The sequence below is a fragment of the Mustela erminea genome, chromosome 14 (assembly GCF_009829155.1).
Source record: "Mustela erminea isolate mMusErm1 chromosome 14, mMusErm1.Pri, whole genome shotgun sequence".
NCBI classification, from domain to species: Eukaryota; Metazoa; Chordata; class Mammalia; order Carnivora; family Mustelidae; genus Mustela; species Mustela erminea.
In genome coordinates, this window is record NC_045627.1 from 60,887,646 (window position 1) to 60,907,418 (window position 19,773).

At 45.3% G+C, this 19,773-nt stretch overlaps 1 protein-coding gene across 2 annotated transcripts in view; it reads right to left on the minus strand.

Annotated features, from left to right (window-relative positions):
• Positions 1-19,773, minus strand: part of TLL2 (tolloid like 2) — a 118,039-nt gene that overhangs the window by 37,163 nt on the left and 61,103 nt on the right. For both annotated transcript variants that reach the window (XM_032313404.1, XM_032313403.1), the window contains 5 exons: positions 17,589-17,744; positions 15,332-15,449; positions 10,506-10,684; positions 9,418-9,523; positions 1,764-1,888 (listed from right to left, as the gene is read on the minus strand). In XM_032313404.1, coding sequence (XP_032169295.1) covers positions 1,764-1,888; positions 9,418-9,523; positions 10,506-10,684; positions 15,332-15,449; positions 17,589-17,744 — 684 coding nt within the window. The remainder of the gene's footprint in view (positions 1-1,763; positions 1,889-9,417; positions 9,524-10,505; positions 10,685-15,331; positions 15,450-17,588; positions 17,745-19,773) is intronic.

Genomic DNA, 19,773 nt, shown 5'->3' on the forward strand with positions numbered 1-19,773 from the left:
AAGCAACAAGACAAAGAAAATACTCGGAAACCCATTTCATGAGAAACTCATTGGGTTGAATCTTGCCTCTTCTTTTTCTGCTGCCTATCTCTGAATGAGCTACCAAATAAACATTCAAGAAAACTCCAAGATGACCAGACGTATGGGAAGCTATTCTGCCCTTGAATATTGGAGGGTTGCCTGGTTGCAAGTCTAGAAACTAGTCCTTACATATGTGAAAAATATTTCCCATGGGTCACCCCCAGAGTGTGGGAAACAAGCATCCTTACCCGTATCTGCCTACATGCAATTCAACCTCCACTGGGCAACAACCCTGCTCTTAGCTACTAATTGAAATTACTGGAAGCTGCAGTTTTAAAGCTGCAGGAAGGAATAGCTGGAGAGCAGCCCGTCATCAGCCTCAGGAAATCCTGGATGTTGGGGCTTCGATATCATGTTACTGAACAACTGCCAGGCATCACGAGGATTATGCCCAGCAGTCAACACCCCCAAGGGTTCCATGGAAATTATTTTCGAATAATCATCAACATTCTGCAAGAACAGATACATTACTCTATGGCTCCATGGTATTTACCAGCTGCCTCCAATCCTTTGGGGATGTAAGAGGCATATACATTATAACTAAATAAATACTATGGCATTTCCCAGAGAATGCTATAATGTTTCTCTTTCAATTCAGCTAGGTTATATGATATGTGCGTCCTGCACTGCAGCCCGAACACGCCCCCACATGACTAATAGCTGGATGGACATGTTTCCTAGAGTTTTGTGATGGACCAAACCCCACAGAGTCCTTTGCATGCTCTGTGATCCCACTTAGTAGGGTGATGTGATAGCCTACATTTTCTAGGATGGCCCCTTTTTCAAATATGCTGTCCCATGGTCCAGCTGTGTGTCTGGTCTACGGTCTAAAATATGTTACTGGACCTGTGGGTCATGAATTTCCTTCTTCCTCCCCAAACTACTGAATTGTGTTCTCTTCCATCAGTGGTAAACCCGGGCTGCTGTAACAGATGCTTTGCACTGATGTTCAACAGCTTAAAGGGGTCAAAGTGAGCTCACTCCCAGGACAGCAGGTTGGGGAGGTGGGGGTTGGGGTGGGGTGTGATGCTGAAGCCAAGGGGATGGAAGGCAAAGAGGGCACTTTCAAGGGGAGGGGCTTGTGGCTGGGCAGGGAAGCAGACTCCTCAGACCCCAGGGTACTGTCCAGGCTCTGATGGCCGATTTCTAGCCAATGACCAGCACGTCGCATGGCTAGGGAAGCCCCAAGGCCATAGAAACAACCTCATTTACAGCTCTGAGGATCTGGGAGGTTGACCCCCCCTCCCTAAGAACTCCTTCATTCAAGGTCTTTCTGCAAAACCCTTGGTTTTTATTCCAACAAACCCACATCTCTCACTCCCATAGGAAGTGAGGGGCATTCAGAGTTACGCACTGCGCCAGGCCCATGGTCACTGCTGCTATTCCTCTAGGCCTTCTTCCTCTTCGGGCTATCAGGGCTGGGCCAGAGAATTCCAAAGGTTCCCACAGACAAAGCTGTGAGCTCCCAGACCTATTGTTCGTGTCACTCCTGGCAATCACCTCCCCAGTTTGGGCCTCCTATGCTGTCTGAAACCTTCCTGAGAGCAGCACGCCAGAAATTACAGCAGCCTCGTCAGGTCCCCCGAGCTGCTTTCCCAGCAAAGAGGCGAGCTTGCAAAGTGTGGTCAAGTCACACTCCGAGGGTGCCCACATGGCCCTGGGACTCCCGAGGACTCAGTTACCTGGGCATTTGTACAGCTTCCTGGCTTGAGCGATGTCTCCCTGACTGAGCCGCACGCGCTGGCCAATGGTTGGCCTGATGCCATTGTCGTCTCTGCGGGGGAGGATGGTGTCTAAGAAAACTCCTCTGTGGGAAAAAAAGAGAGAGAGAAAGGAGAAAGACAGGTCAAGGCTGGCTGGCTGGCCGCGCTGGGATGTACAGTCTTTATTTCCCTGCCCACAGCTGCCTCGACGTCCCTGGCCCCTGGGCTGCCTCTCCACAGACCCGTATGACTGAAAAGATTTGCTTTACTCATCCTGGCATGTGGGCTTTCTATTTCATGCGCTGCCTACTCGCTTCCGATGGGAGAATGACTCTGCCACGTTTGCCGATCTACCCTAGTCCACTGGCCTGGGGGCTTCCTTATGGATGGGCACTGAGTATTGCCACGAAGCCCCTGATGGGTCCAGGCCCCCGGGCCGCCACATTGTACAACTTCGGGGAGTACCATTCAGAAAGACCTTGGTGTGCGTGGAGCCCCCTGGAGTTGTGCAGCGGGAACCACTGAGCATGGATAAATCTTGGAGAGGCTCCACAGAGAGCCTGGGAACCAGCACAGTGCGAGGCTCTCAGGGGCTCAAAAGTTAGTGCTGGTTGACGAGTTTGTGAATCATGGGAATCAGGGTTTGGGGGCCTTTCTAGCAATGGGGATGATTGCAGAGAGCAAAGGGTAGCTGTGAGGGCCCTGGTCTAAATATTTCCATGTACGGCCTGGCTCTGCCACCTGGGTGAACTTGGACAAGCCCCATCCCTTCCTTGAGCCTCAGTTTACTTCTCTGACAGTAAGAGACTGGCCCCGACAGTCCTGGCAGTCCCTTCCAGTTCTAACATCTTATTCTATTCCCACATGAAGGAAATTGAAATTGACCATAAGAGAGGAGCAGACGGCAGGCTGCCGGGCTGAGCACAGTCTTGGACCTCCATGACATGGGCCTGGTAGACCCCTGTCTGAGCCTCATTTTCTGCCTCCAGACCCCTGACGCAGGGCCTCTCTGGAAGGGAGGGCCTCCTTCCGAACCAGCTCCTTCTCCAGTTACCTGTGTCTTCCCTCCCTTGTTAACCAGGTTTCCGGAAAGAACTATCTCCATTCTGTCTGACTGCCCACCTCCCATTCACTCCTCAATGCAACTGCAACCAGACTGTCCTACAAAGGTCCACAGCCACCAACTGACTGATGACCCCGATGGACACCTGTCACCCCTCACACACCCTCCCTGACAGCACTGACATCAGCTGCTCCTTCCTTCCTCAGACTCTCTTCCCCTGGCTCCCAGGGCACCGACATCTCTGAGCAGCAAGGGGACATCCATCTACTTCCCGTTTCCCTCTCTGGGCTCTCCCTGGAGGTTCTGCCTTCTTCTTCTTCTCCTGCTCCACTGGCTTCTCTGGGTTTTCCCCTGCCATGGAAAGGTATACAGAAAACTCTGTGATTCTGAGCCCCAGAATCACCTGCTAAGCTCCAGATGCCCGGTTACCCTTCCCAGTGACCACACTATCCTCTGGGTCTGACATCCACACTCAACCCATGAACCCTGTCTCCCAAGACTCAATCCAAAGGCTCCATGGCACCTTCCATCATGGCTCGATCCATGCCCTCCCCCTCATTCCAGACCACTGCCTCAGCTCAGACAGCATCCCCTTCCTGACTTCTTCCCAGCAGCTTCCTCAACTGGCCTCCCTCCCATAGACTCAGCCACCTCTGTGGGGCCCCTTTAACACGACAATGGGATTGTCCAGAAATTCGAGTGCAGGCTTGCATCCTCTCTGCTCAGAAGCCTCCACTGATCTCCAGTCACCACCTGGATCCCCAGGCTCTTGGCCCAGTGGCCTCTGCCTTCCTCTCCAGCCACTTCTGACCCCTCTACCCCACTTGGTGTCTGAAGCAACACCAAACTGTTGCTAGCCCCAAATGTGCCCTTACACATGCTGCCCATCTTCTTGTCCACCAGCAAACTCCTGTTCATTCGCCAAAACCCCAGCAGATGGCTTTCCCTCTTAAAAGTCTTCTTGAACCTTTTTTATCCAAACCATCTCGAGTTACTAGTTCCTTTCTCTGGGCTATGTCTGGGCCTTATTTGTCTAGTCTCTTTGTCTCATACTCTATTATCTTTTTTGAAGGATGAAGGTATTTGTCTTCTCTGCTCAATAGTAAGTTCCTCAAGCAGAGACACCAAGACCTTCATCTCTATGTTATCAGGGACTGGAGCATAACAGGTCAAGAAATGCTTTTTGAATTAAATTATGTAACCAAGGTAAGGCAGTGTCTTCAAAAAATCTTGCAAAGCAATGTACCCCCAAAGGAAATGTGAAAATCCACATTACCTATGTATTAGCTGAAATTCTGTACTACCTTGAAAGTTGCCCCAACTTTGCCAAGTTTTAAACCTCAAGTAATGACTCCCCATAAAATTCTAAATTCAATCACCTACTAAATCTAAAAAGAGGCACTTCTGCCCTAACATAAAATATGCTCATTTGTAATTATTTTCTTGATTCCCCTGAGGGAAGAAATTTCGCTGCACAAAATGTAAAGCTCATCACAATCTCTCAGCAACCCAGGCCAGCCAACCCCGCTAAAGCCCCCCCACACAGGTGACTCTGCCAGGAACGTGATGTGTGGGTGCCATTCTTATTAGGGTTTCCTCCCCACAGGTGAGAAAAAGCCTGCAGAGCTTAAGCATCTCTTCCAGAGTCCAGAGCTAGTAATGGCCAGCCAGCCCTGGGACGCAGGCAGGCCTGGAGCCCATCTCCCACATCCCCCTCCTTCCAGCCAGTGTTTCCCATGAGGGCGACTTCAGACACCAAAACAGCAGGCAAAACATCAGCTCACGCTCGGACAGCACTGGGGGGCTGGGACTCCCTCCCCAACTTTCCCCTGAGCTGCCAGCAAGGCAGTGGGCTCTGGAAGATAATTACCGCAAGAGGTGTCCCTTGCATGAACCACTGCAGTGACATCCCTCTTAGGTAGGACAACTCTTAGCATTGACATTCTGCTAAACTAAGAAAAGGTTGGGCAGATGCTTTAGGGAACAAAGCTGTTGGCTCTGAGCTCTCCAAACAAAGAGGTCCCTGGACCACAGAAGTGCATCCTCAGCTCCTGGACACCTGTCCAATGAAACCTGCAGAGATACCACTCCCCAGAGCCTGGGTCCAACCACGGGGGAGGAGGGAAGGCCGGCAAGAAACTAGAAACTGGGGGCGCCTGGGTGGCTCAGTGGATTAAAGCCTCTGCCTTTGGCTCAGGTTGTGATCCTGGGGTCCTGGGATGGAGCCCCACATCGGGCTCTCTGCTCAGCGGGGAGCCTACTTCCCCCTGTCTCTCTGCCGGCCTCTCTGCCTACTTGTGATCTCTGTCTGTCAGAAAATAAATAAAATCTTTTAAAAAAAAAAAAAGAAAGAAAGAAAGAAAGAAACTAGAAACTGAAGTTGGAAGGAGACAGATCAATCGTAAAGACACACAAAGATGGGTTTTCCTACCAGTAAATGCTTGATGGGCCATTCTCTACTCTTTAACAAACTCAGATGATGTGCAGGCTGGATCCAGGGAGTAACGACATGGAATTAGGGAGTTAGGGACTGTGAAACTTGACAAAAAGTGGGCCAGGAAAGACCATCAGTAAGGAGGCTATTGATCCATGTCCCACTGAACAAATGAGTTTCCTGAAAATCCATGCAGAAAACTGGCAGAAAGGACAGTGAAGGGATCCACTTGCCACAAAATAGATTTGCCAAAAATCATTCCAAACTCTGGGGCAGGGGTAAGCATGTAGCTGTCAAAATAATGAATGGCGCCTCCTATTGTCCATATTCTGGGCCTTGCACCTTGCTTGGCCAATGGAACAAGACAGAAATGATGTCCTCTGCAGGACATCAGAGCCTGGGTCTTAAGAGTCCTGCAGCCTCCCAGCTTGTCCTACAGGAGCTCTGAGTCCCAATGCAGTGAGGAGTGCAGTCTAGCCTGTTGAGGATGAGAGGCCCCAGGGAGGAGAACCGAGGGGCCCCTCCGCCGGATAGGCAGCACAACAACCACACATGGGACCAGCCATCCTGGACTTCCCAGCCCAGTGGCACGGCCACACGACTATTGCCATGGAAATGATCCCAGGCAAAACCAGAGAATGAGCCAGAATGACCCACAATGTCACAAAAATAAGTGGTTGCTGTGAGCCATTGGTTTCAGGATAGACTGTTCCGTCACACTGATGACATCATGGTGGCAGAAGGAGATGGCCACTTCCCTTCAAGGACTTCAGGGGAGCTGCTGGACTCCTATGTGGCTGCCCATCATGCCCATGGGCTGCTCCCTCGCCCATGTCTCCCTCTGAGGGATTCTGGGTACGCTTGGTGGTGAGCTATTATTTCAGGGGTTCGGTCTATGGGCTTCCACTGGTCTGTGCCGATAAGCCGCACCATGTTGACAACAGTGTTAATAAGGGTTATCTCCTTGAGGGGCAAAAGGGATGGCGTTACGAACTACAGATCACAGGGAAAAAAACTAAAGATTTTTTTTTTTCTTAAAAGAAAAATAAGAAAAGGGGATGCCTGGCTGGTTCAGTCGGTGGAGCCCGCAACTCTTGATCTCAGGGTTGTGAGTTTGAGCCCCACGCTGCGTGGAGAAATAAAACCATGGGGCACCTGGGTGGCTCAGTCAGTTACGTGTCTGACTCCCGATCTCAGCTCAGGTCTTGATCCTGGGGTTGTGAGTTCAAGCCCCATGCTGGGCTCCATACTGGGCGTGGAGCCTACAACAAAACCAAACAAACCAAAAAGACAAAACAAAACAAAACAAACAAGAAAGAAAGAAAGAAAGAAAGAAAGAAAGAAAGAAAGAAAGAAAGAAATGCTGATGCCAGAAGCCACTAGAGGCATTCTGGCCCTGGCCTCTGGTTTCAGAGCTTCTCCTAGTAAATGGCACATGGTAGGTGCCAAGGAGGCAGTGCAGTTTCTGGAGCCCATTGGAAGTAATTTATACCCAACCCCCCAGCACAGGAGATGCTATGTAGATTCTCCTTATGACGTGACCACCACGTCTCTGGTATGTGGACAGAAATGCCTGAAGATAATGGAAGTTTCTTCCTTCACCTAGTCGCCAGCATTTCAGATCTCCCAGGCTCCTTTGATTGATTCATTGATTATTCATTTAAGAAATATTTATTGAGGGACGTCTGGGTGGCTCAATCAGTTAAACGGCTGCCTTCAGCTCAGGACATGATCCCAGCGTCCTGAGATCGAGTCCCACGTCGGGCTTCTTGCTCAGCAGGGAGCCTGCTTCTCAACTCTGCTGCTGCCTGCCACTCTGCCTGCTTGTGCTCTTTCTCTCTCAAACAAGTAAGTAAGTAAATAAATAAATAAATCTTTTTTAAAAAAGAAATATTTATTGAACATCTATCGTGTTCTAGGCTTCATATGGTGCTGGGAATTAAAAGAGGATCCCCTCAAAGATCTTAGTCTAGGGAGAGAGAGGAGTTTAGATGAATGCATAAGAATTATTAACAGACAAATGATAAAGCAATATGGAGAGTTAGGACAGCTATGGAGACAAGATCCAAGGTACAACCTGCTCACTTGGGCCAACTTGACAGTGGTTCTCTACAGAATCAACACTTTGTCTCTATTTAGCAGCCTGCAACCCCAGGGCTGATGTGGTATGACCCCATATTTCCTACACCATTTCCCAAACCCAAGAGTCAGCCCAGCCTCCACACTCAAGCATCCTGCTCTGACCCCTGCAGGGTGGGCTAACATCCTGCCTATCCCCTTGTTTCCTGAGACACCCCCCACCAAAGGTCCCCAGGAAGGTCCTTCAAAGTCTCTGCTTCCCAACATGCAAGAGGAAGCCTTGAATGTCCACATGGCAATGAAGGCAACCCATTCTGTCGGTGCCTCACCTGTCTGCACCAGATTCAGAAAGCACAACAGGAAATGTCTGAGCTGGGAGGGGCTCAGAGAACATCTAGTCCCACCCTCTCACGAGGAAACTGATGTCCAGGGAGGTGGCGATATGATCCAGCACAAAGCTATCCCCAGTTACTGTCTACATATCCCTCAATAGCACCGTGTATGAGAGCACTAGGATTGGAACCCAGTCTTTGATTCTCATTTCAGGGGTCTCTTCATTACATGGTGCCCCCTGTGTCCTCTGATAAAGAGCCAGGAGAAGAGTAATAAGAACAGGGTCAGTCAGTCGCATGCCAGGTGTTCAAAGATGCTGACTTGGACACAACTCCACCCACCAGAGCTCCAGAGAGATCCCGCCTGGCTGCACGCAGGGTGGAGATGACAGCTAAATCAGCTGTGTGCTCAGAGGGACAGCACCAAGCTCCCCCCCGCAATGGAGAGCTTGGGATGGGGAGGTTTGGAGGATCTCTCCCCCAGTCCTGTGACCTCATCAACAGCAGGCTTCCAGCAGCCCTACCCAAGAGCCAACAAGCCCTGGGTGCCCAGTTCCCTGTTCACTCCCAAGAGCGCTGTGTCACCGGAAAGAATGGCTTCCATTGATCTTTATGGACACAGGAACTCGTGAAATTATTTCCGTCTTTGCTATAACTGCTAAGAAGCGCACGGCGAGATTTGCTGCCGATCCCACCAAAGTGTACATGACTTCATGGCATATATTCCCAATAACCAGCTGATTCCAAGCTTCAGCGTAGCTCTCTACCCTTACTCTCCCCTCCCCCGCCCTCAAGTTCCCTCATTTATTTGTTTCTTGTCCTATGTATATACTTGAACCCATTTCAAATCTATTTTCCCCCTCCATGATCAAATAGATAAATAAAAAGCAAACAAGCTAGTTTTAAGAGGTAACTGACCAAAAAAAAAAAAAAAAAAGTGCCGAGAGAAAATATTTACCCTGTGTCTCCTCTAACTCGAAGGTTTCAGAAAGACCCACAACACTGGGACCAGAGAGAGAAAACTTCTCTATACAAAACACTCATATGGTCTAGAAGCAAGGGCAGTACTGGCAATACTTAACATCCAGTCCGGCACAGCAATAACTCATTAGAACAGATCCCACTGATGCCAGCCGTAAATCACCGGTCTGGCCATCCTTGGGTACACGGGCTACCATCGAGCGTGACCAGCAGGCAGGAAACCTGGATCTTTGTTCTCACTCTGACCCCAGCTACCTGTGTGCCCTCGAGCCGGCTGGAGCCTCATTTTCTTCCCCTCAAAAATGAATCCATGATTTACGACCCTCCCAGCCCTCCTCTGGTCTAGCTTCCAATAAAGCACACCTCTTGGAGAGAAGCGGTAAGCGTCACCAGGCTTACCCCAAGGACATGCTTTGGAAGACTCCCCCGCCCCCTGGATATTTTACCCAGAGCCCCTAAGTTATTATCCTGGCCAACCTCTCGATAATTTCCCCTTTCCAGTTTGCTGCTTGTGCCATTAGGGCGTGATGGAACGCCAGCTTCGCGACAGGATTCAATCTTATTAGCGGGAACCTGATTAGATTGTATTTCATGGCAGCCCGGAGGCCACTGTATTTCAAGGACAGACAGGCCAACTGTGCAAAGAGCATGCAGAGACCCACTCTCCGCACACCTCCAGGCATCCGACCCAAGCCCACGGCAGGCACAGTAAAACACAGATGAGGCAGAAGCACAGATTCCGACCTTGAGAAGGTGTTCCGGGCGTAGTGCATGATGCTGTCAAAGTCGTAGGTCTCTCCCAGAGAGCTCACTTCCCCAGCTTCCATTTTTAAGAAATTATACTCCTGACCTGTGACACAACACTCTGTTAAGGCCTTTGAAAACAAGGCAGGTCCCTGAAAGGAGGCAGAGGGGGAGGAGGAGGGCCCATAGCCACTTCTGAGAGCTTCGGTTGGCCCAATCAAACAGCAAGGCTGCGGTTGTCCCCCTTGTCTTTAACAGACTGGAAATTTGAAACTTCCAACAGCCCTGTGTTCTCCCAACCCCACTCCCCAACAGCCCCTCCCCAGGTGCCACTGGAAACCCTTACTCTACGTTTGTAGACAGGTTCATTATTGATCTGATTGCTCAAAAACTTAAAAAACAGATCTCTGATCTTGCTACGGAAAGAAAAGAAGAAAAATCAGAGAGCTAAATTCAATCCCCAAGAATTCACTATTCGGATTCTCAAAAGCATTTAAGGCAACCAGATGACTCAGTGCTACTTTCAAGTTCATTATGAACTTCTATATAAAATTATTTCATATGAGAATTTCTGGTTTTTGCTTTCTGGTTTTTTGGGGTTTTGTTTTGTTTTGTTTTAAATCTAGATACCCTATCTGCCTTGGGGCAGGCAGAAATACTGCATTTACATGTACTCATGTCCTAATTGTATTTGTTTCAAAAAGATGGGCTGCTGAAGTCAGCAAAAGGGGCTCTTAGAAAAGCTACCAGGAGAACTCCTCTTTTGGCTTCTCGGCTTTGATGCTACCAACAGTGTTCTGGTCCACTCTGTTCCTGTTGGGAAATGGAGCTGGATTTCATGGTCCTTTACAACGTAAAAAGTCATTTTGTTTCTGCTGTAATCTACAAGCTAGGGCTTCCTCCCAGGAAGGACCACAGAGGACACTGGCAATGCTGGTGACAAACGCCTGCACAATAGGGTCGCTGCCTCCTTACAGAACAAATGAGCATTGGTCGGCTCCCGGAAACCCCTCCCCTTCACACCTGCCTGCCCTGGTGGATGCCAGCTTCCTGGCCAGTGGCTTCTGGACTCCATACTGGCTCCTTACCTGGTTGGATGTTCTCTCTGATGATGGTGACATGCTGGTCTCTATCTGGCCGGGTGTGTTCATGCCAGAACCCAACCACATGGCCCAACTCGTGCGCCACAATGCCAAACTTGTCACAGTTTTTCCCAATGGATATGGCCTGTGGGCCTCCTCCTCGGCGCCCAACATAGGAACAACAGCTGGACAGTTGCAGAAATACCCAGGTTAGCAGGTCAGAGAATAGGAAGAGTCTAATACCCTCCCCAGTGTGTGTGTGTGTGTGTGTGTTTGTGTGTGTGTGTGTACGTGCACACACATATGTATCTAAAAGAAACAGACTTTCAGAGCTGAAAGCACTCTCATTGTCTGAGTTCCCTCCCAATACAGAAATACCCTCCAAAAATGGTTCACCTTTTTGGTGGTCATGGATCTACTTGAGAACCCAAGGAAAGATAAGGCCTAGATTCCCGAAATAAAGAACACACCCTTTCCAACCCCAGACACCCCCAAGTCTCTGCTGGATCATCTCTGATGACAAGGAAAAGAGATAATGAATGGAGTAAGCTGAGTTTCTGTGAAGGATGAGTCTTGATATCCTTATCAGAGGAGCCTTAGAAATGATGATTCCTCTTCTGGGCACAATTATTTTTTTCAAATAACATTTATTCCTAATATATTATTATATATTATTCCTAATATAGAAAGATATAAGGAATTAAAATGGCCCACAGTCCTACTGCCTTTACCACCCAGAAAACCTCTATCAAACATTAAAAAAAAAATACACAGTTGGGGCAATTGGGTGGTTCAGCTGGTTAAGTAAAGTGACTCTTGGTTTCAGCTCAGGTTGTGATCTCAGCATGGTAAGATCACGTCAGGTAAGTTCACGTCAGGTCCCACACTCATCAGGAGTCTGCTTGAGATTCTCTCTTTCTCTCTGCCCTTACCCCTCCCCCACTCTCTCTCTTTCCCTCTCTCTCTCTCAAATAAATAAATTAATCTTTAAAAAATATATATGTTCAGAAGATTGAAGTATTGTCTCTCATCCCCTCTAATCTCTTCATCCAAAGATAACCATTGTGAACAGTGTCTCAGACATCCTTCATAAAAATTAGTATACATTTTTTAAAATTACAAAATGCATTATGTACATTGTCCTTCATTTTTTATGTTTTTTCCTCCTTAATTTAGAGATCTTTTTATAATAGTGCATAAAGACCTCCTTCATTCTTCTTAAAGTACAATTAACTTTTATTTAATCAGGCTCCTAATAGTGTACATTTAGGCTGATTCCAATTTTTGCTATTTAAACAAAGCCTCATGGGAGAGGAAGAGAAAACAAACAAACAAATAATAATAAGGAAACCAAGAAATGGTTGGACTCTTGTTCATGTCAGGGTAAATTCTTAGCATTGGGACTGATAGATAAAAGGGTATATGCATTTGAGATTTCAATAGATTATCAAATTGCAATCCCCAAATGTGTCTACTTACATGCCCACTAATAATATATTAAAAAGCCCTATTTCCCCACAACCTGGACAACACTGGTTTTATCAAATTTTTTTTGGTCAGATGGATAGGTGAAACATGGTATTTCACCATATCAAGATTGGATAGCTTTCCATGTTTTATAAGACGTTTGTATTTCTCTTTCTTGTGAACTTTGTGATCACATCTTTTCCCTATGTTCTTTTGGGTTGCCCATCTTTTTATTATTTATTTGTAAGAACCCTTTATGAATTAAGGAAATGAGTCTTTTTTTTTAAAACTTTTTATTTTTTATAAACATATATTTTTATCCCCAGTGGTACAGGTCTGTGAATCGCCAGGTTTACACACTTCACAGCACTCACCAAAGCACATACCCTCCCCAATGTCCATAACCCCACACCCCTTCTCCCAACCCCCCTCCCCCGGAAATGAGTCTTTTGATTGCCAAATATATTGACAATATTTTTTTTTCACTTTATTTCTTATTTGGCTTTTTGTTTGTTTGTTTATGTGTTGTTTTGGTTTTGTTTTCACCATAGACAATTTTAAAATTTCAGTGTATGTAATGACTTCATTTTCTTTTGCCCTGCTTAGAAAGGCCATCTCTAGGCCAAGATTATAAGTAAACTTCACTCTTGTTTCTCTCTAATACTTTTTAAATTTCTTTTTTTTCTTTTCTTTATCTTTTTAAAAATGTTTACATCTTTGATCCAGCTAGAATCATTCTGATGTAAGAAGTGAGGTAGGAATCCAGATTTTCTATTTTTTTTTTAAGTTTTATTTATATATTTGACAGACAGAGATCACAAGTAGGCAGAGAGGGAGGCAGAGAGAGAGAAAGAGTGGGGAAAGCAGACTCCCCACTGAGGAGAGAGCCTGATGAGATTTGGGGCTCAATCCCAGGACCCTGAGACCAGGACCTGAGCCGAAGGCCGAGGCCCAACCCACTGAGCCACCCAGGTGCCCCCTCCAGCTTTGTTTTTTTCACAATGAGCTCTCTACCCCACTGTTAAAATATGCAAATGACTAATATAGCTCATTTAAGTAATACTCATTTAAAATGCTACCTAAATTTGTGTATAGGCATATTCACTTTAAACTCTTTTGTTATGTTCTAAGTGATCTTAATTATTATCATCTTCACTTGCATTTTAAACCCTAGATGTTTGACTAGACCATCAGACCTCTTCCCATAATCCCACACTACTTCTGTCCCTCTGTCCCTGTTGTTACTGTTTCTCTCTCTGTGCCTCTTTCCACCTCCTCTCTCTCCCTCTCTCTCCCTCTGCCTCTGTCTCTGTCTCTCTCCTCTGTTGGCTATTTCTACATGGTCATTCCTCCAGATAAACTTTAGTATCATTTGTTAAATTTCTAAAACATAAATACACATATACCTACATATGTATAAATGTAGATATTTGCATCACAATGACACGCATTTATAGGTTATTTCAAGGAGTGGTAACATCTTTACTATGTTAAGTATCCCTATACAGGAAGTGGTATGCATTTCCATTTTTACTTTTTTTTTTAAGTTTCCTTAGAGTTTTAGCATTTTCTTCCTATAGGTCTGGCATATTTTTGCATTTTCGTTAAGTTTATTCTTAGATGTATTATTTATTATGTTTCTATTAAAGTGATACTTTTCTCATTACAAAAGTGTATCAAATTATTTCATTATAAGGAAAAGTAATTAATTTTCTTGTTACATTTGTAATCAGTCACCTCATCAGGGTCTCCTTTTGTTTCTAAGTTTCTCAATTGTTTTTCTGGGTTTTGGGGTACATGTTGCGCTAACTTCAAACCATGCAAACATTGCCTTACTCCTGCCAATACTTACTGTGTGTATTTCCTTCTCTTATCTAATTATATTAGCTAGCATTTTCCAAAACGTGTAAAATAATTGTGGTGATCATGAATATCTTTGACTTGTTCCTGAGTCTAGAAATGCTTCTAGAATTATCATTGTTAAATCTGATGTGGGCTGTTGGGACACACACACACACACACATACACACACATACAGCTTTAGCCATATCTCTCTAACTTAGAATTGTAGGGCTTTTATTACCTGGATAAGTTATAATATTCATCCTGATTCCTTTGTGACCTAAGAGTTGTACAAACAAAAAATGGAGCTTTTAACTTACTAGGTAATGCACGGGTATTTACTCTACTCTTTGTCATGATGTCCAGTCTCATTGCTTTGCAATCAGAGAACATGTTAATGCTCTTTCTGCCTTTGAGAATCCATCGAGGTGTGTTTCATGCTTAACAGATGGACAATGTCTATAAATGTTCAACACGCGCGTAAGAAGAAAAGATCTGTTATCAGATTGCAGAATCTGATAGATCCATAGGATCAACTCTATTCTATTTCTCCAGTCCGCTACAAATCTCTACTCATTTTTTGGTCACCTCGACATTGATCTTCTTGGGTGGACAGAAATGAAATAAAGTCGCCTGCTGCTGGTGTTTCTGTCAATTTCCCCTTGAATTCCCTGGGGCTGGTTTTATGACTCTTAATGCTGCACTGTTTGGTGCATAAAGATTTATGACGGTTATATTCTCACTGTAGCTTGGACTCCTTCTCATTATAAAGTGTCTCACCTTTTTTTTTTTTTTTTTTAAAAACACTCCCCTACTTTAAAAATGAAACAAAACAAGAATGAAACAAAAAAGGCCTTCTGTGTAACTAAAATTACGATCCTAACATTCTTTTTGTTAGCATTTGCCTGTGTGCCTTCTTTCTTTTTGCCTGTAACCTTTCTGGGTCATTCTCTTCAGTAGTCATTTCATGCATACCCCATGTAGTTGGGTTGAAGTATATGAACCAGTATGGGAAACTTTTTCTTTCAGTAGGAGAGGACATCACACTTACATTTCCTGGCATAACGGCTAAATTTGGTCATAATCCAGGCACCTTATTATTTGCTATGTTTTCTGGAGGAAGTCTCTTAGCCCAGGGAGCCCATAAAATTACATGCAGAATTTTGCATAAACGTATATCCATCATGAGGAAGCCATAGCTTTGTCAGAGTCTCAGTACGATCGCGGGCCTCCAACTGGTTGGGATCTCACTTCTCCATATGAAACACCCCAATTCCTTCAACTGCTCCCATGACAGGAGATCCAGACCCCTTGTCTTTCTAGAATCTTCTTCTTGACCAGCCTACTTTGTCCTGGGATTATGAGTTCATTGGGGGCAAGGAGAGTTTCTGACAAACCCTACGTTGCTATTGATCACAGCTCCTTGGAAATATTTGGTTTTACAGAGAAAATTCAACTCTCAGGAGCCATCAGATTTGTCTGGCTCAGGTTCCACTGAAGTGGCCTTGCAGGTGCCTACTTACCCACAGGTTCTGTAACTGAATACAATGAAGCTCTCCTCATCAGTCCTTTCTACGAAGGTCACACAGGTGTGCTTCTCCCAGTGTCTCATGGCCTGCTTGAAAATGGCCCTCTGGCTTCCTGAAATGACAGGGCAGGTCTCATCACAGTCCTGATGGTCTTTGCCTCCCTCGGAGGCCATACGCCATGCTGACTCACAACGACGCTTTTTCCAATGAGAATTGGTCCCCCAGACTAGAAATGCGCTAGGAATAAGGATTTCCCTTGCAAAGAATATAAAATTTCCTGAATTGCCAAAACTCAGGGAGAAAGAGTTCGTGAAGGGAAAAGAGGATAAAAGTAGATTTTCAGAATATCCCAGACTCTCTGGCTTTTCCTTTGAATGGAGGATACTTTCATCTAAACTTAAAACAAAAAAGCTTACCCAGATTATTCAACTGGAAAATTTAAGGCTTTTGAAGTAGCTCACCAGCATTGCATTCTGAGGCTTCATTTTATTTTCTATCTACGGGAGTATGGGTCCATATGCTCTCAAAAGTTTGTTTTCAGGTACGTTCATGCTACTTTTGCCTGGGGCCACAGTGTTTTCTGGTGGCTCCTTGAGCCTCCTTTTCTACAAGCCCTTTGAAAACAGGTGAATTTCATGCTTTCTCTGAGCACATCTTCATATTTCCTTGAGTGGAAATGTGTTGAGAAATAGAACAGTAAGTAAACTCTCTGGGAGAAGAACAGAGTAGTTGTAAATTGGCTGATAGTTACTTACAGTCAATATATGTTCTCTAAAAGAAAACAATATATCAATTTGAGATAAAGAACAGTATTTTGATTTTCCTAGAAACAATGAGAAGGATCTAGAGAAATAGTGTTTGGGGACTACAAAAAACAATCGGGGATGGTGTCTGAGTTCTAGAATGACCTTGTTGCCAAAAACAAGCAGAGCACTGGGGAGGCTTCCATCATAGTCTGGAAGATCTGGGTGTGATGTCATATTGTCCCCCAAAACAAACAGACAGAATAAAGAATAACCTAGCCTAACTGTCCACCTTTTTTTTTTTTTACATCTTGATATTTTTAGTTCAAATCATTTATAGCTCAATCACTCACCAAAATAGCAATCCCACTAATTCCAGAACAAGAAAAACCACCATGTTTAGAGAGTTCTCTATATAAAATTAGCTAACTTTGGAAGGTTGTGTAAATCTTTGGTCAGAAAAGCACACCGCATCTCAAAGAGCGCGATTAAGCACCAGGGAACAAAAGTCAATGCATTTCAGGTAATGGGAAGTACTGTACAGACTAGAAAGTGGGGTGCTGAGAACAAGTGGCCAGTGGGATATTGGGGGTATCAGGGAGGCAAAGAGGCCTTTTTGGGGATGTGTCATCTGATCTGAGATGCAGTGATAAGAAGAAACCACGAGAAGGTCTGGGGAAAGAGTGTTCCAGGCAGATGGAGGGCAGGTGCAGGTGTGTTAAAGCAGGAATGAGCTGGGCATGTTCCAGAAGGGAAAGGTACCTGTAATGTCAGCACACAGAGACTGGGGAGAAGAGAGCAGGAGCAGGGCAGGAGACTGGGTGGAACAGGGGGCAAGGGCTGACCTTGGAGGCCATTGTCAGCAGTTTCAGTTTCACTAGTAGTGATGGGAAGCTACTGGCTGACCTACGTATTTTAAAGATAATAATACCAATAGCAAATAATTACTAATTACTATGTGCCAGGTACTAGTCAAGTGCTTCATCTAAATTAACTCGTTTAGTTCTCAAAACAACCCTATGAGCTAAAAAATATTATCATCCCCACTTACAGAAGAGGGACTTAACCTGGCAAGGTTAAGTACCTTCCCACAGGGTGTACTGCCGGCAAGCAGTACTAGCCGGGACTAGCCACATCTAAGGGCCCACTCTGCTTACCCTGCATATTGCTGCGGGGATGCGACCGGTGTGGGTGCCCACCCAGGCAGGAGACAGGTCAGCCACCCTGTGTGGCTTTGGCCTGGAGGGCTTTGCTCACCTACCCATTGTGCAAACCCTGTCCCTCTTTCAAGACCGGGATCATGTGTCACCCCCTGCATGAAGGCCTGGGGACTAGGTGATCACCATTGAGGATACAGTCCCAGCAGAGACCACAGTTTTGCCAGGCTTAGAGCACTAGCCCTGAAGGCATAATGGAGCACCAGCAGGTAGGACGGCCGTGTCCCAGGCTCTGCTCCACCCCCCGGGGAGGACACAGCCCCAAAGGAGGTCTCCTCTGCGACTACTGACCAGTGAAGTTCCCACCGATGACGTAGGGGATGACCCCTCCAGGCCATATTCTCTCTGTCCTCGAGGTTGTGGCTCTTCGGACGCGTGGAGAAAAGGTCTCAGCTAGGGCATCCGAGGTCCGGGGGCTGTGCAGGAGCATGGCATTGTCCTCGCCATCTGCAAGAGAGGCACGCTGCCATTTACTCTGCCTTTAGTTCCTTCTGTCCATCATGATTAAGACTATAGTATCCATGAATCCACAAAGAACATGTGTTCTAAAGGGGGTATTCGGTCTGTTCGGGGTTTTGAACCCCTGGGTGTCAGGAAGGGTGCCGGGGCTATGATGGAAGCAGGCTGGCTTGCTGGAAGCCTTGCACACCCTGTGGGGCTCCATGGAAGCCGGAGAGAATCAAGCAGGGACGGAACAAGGCATCCTTTGGGATGGAGTCGAGTCAGGGATGCTCTCTTCTCTGGGAATATCGGAGGGAACTTACTGAGCCAATCTCCAGCCCTGACCAAATGCCCATCAATGCTGCAAATGTGGAAAATAATTTGGCCAGTCTGACAAAGTGAACCAGCTTGCAATGGTTCAGATACTCTTTGCAAGATGAGCCTCTGGAAAAAGCAGCGCCTCATAAAATCCCCCAGCTCTTCCCGATCTCTTGGCACAGCTAGACCTTTAAGAGAGGGAGGTGGAAAAGAAGTGGAGGCCCTTTTAAGGTTCGGAGTCCATGGTGGGGCCCCAGAAATAGTAGAGACAGACAGGTGGGGTAGAATCGCTTGAACCTGTGGCGCCCTAATCATCAAATCCACGTTCATTTTGTCCATCACGCAGACAATATAAGCTTTTGTTTTCAGCCTACTTATATAGATTCCCTCATTATTCTCACTTGGAACATTTTCTCTTCAGTTTCTGTATCTTTTCCCTCAAAATCAGCTTTTGATTTTTTTTATCGCTTTCATTTTTTATTATTCATTAATTTTATTTCTTTTATTACTTCCTTCCATTTGCACTTATTTTATTCCAATCTTTCCTTTCTATCTTCTTTTCTTTTTTAAAAAACTGGAGATATAACTCACACACCGTAATAGACATTCTTTTAAAGTATACAATTTAGTGGTTTTTAGTATATTCACAAAGTTGTGCAACCATCAGCACTACAGAACTCCACAACATTTTCATCGCCCCAAAAAGAAACATATTAGCAGTCACTTCCCATTTCTAGCCCCTGCCCCAGTCCTTGGCCACTAGTCATCTACTTTCTGTTTCTGTGGATGTGCCTATCCTGGACATCTCACACAAATGGAATCAGCTGATATGTAGTATTTTGTGTCTGGTTTCTTTTCCTTAGCATGTTTTCAAGGTTCATCGGTATCATACCATGTATTAGTATATTATTATATTTTATGACTGGATAATATTCCATTGCATGTATCTACCACATTTCGTTTATCCATTTCTCAGATGATGGACATTTGTTTCTGCTTTTTGGCTATCACGAATAATACTAGTATGGGCATTAATGTATACATTTGTGTGTGAACATATGTTTCCTGTTCTCCTGGGTATGCACCACAGACTGGAATTGTTGGGTCATACAAGAACTTTACATTTAACAACCTTTTGAAGAACTAGCAGGCTGCTCTCCAAAGCATCATTTACATTCCCATCAGCAATGCATCAGGGTACCAATGTCTCCATATACTTGTCAACACTTGTTATTGTCAAGCTTGTTGATTATAGCCATCCTAATGGGTGAACTGGCATCTCAGTGTGCTTTTGATTTGCATTTTCCTAGTGACTACTGATGCCAAACATCTCTTCATGTTCTTATGAGTCATTTGCATATCTTCTTTGAAGAAATGTGTATTCAAATCCTTTGCCTATTTCTTAATTGGGTTGTCTTTTTACTGTTATAATTATTCTTTGTATATTCTGGATACCAGACCCTTATCAGACATATGACTTACAAATATTTTCTCTTATTCTGTAGGTTATCTTTTCATTTTTACAATAGTATCCTTGGAACCATAAAAGTTTTAAATTTTGATGAAGTCCAATTTATCCATTTTTGTTTCTTATGGTTTTGTGCCATAGAAATTACAGCCTAATCCAACCTCACAGAGATTTATATCTATGTTTATAACTATGTTATATCTATTTATATCTACAGTTCTATAGTTTTGGTGCTTATATTTAAGTCTT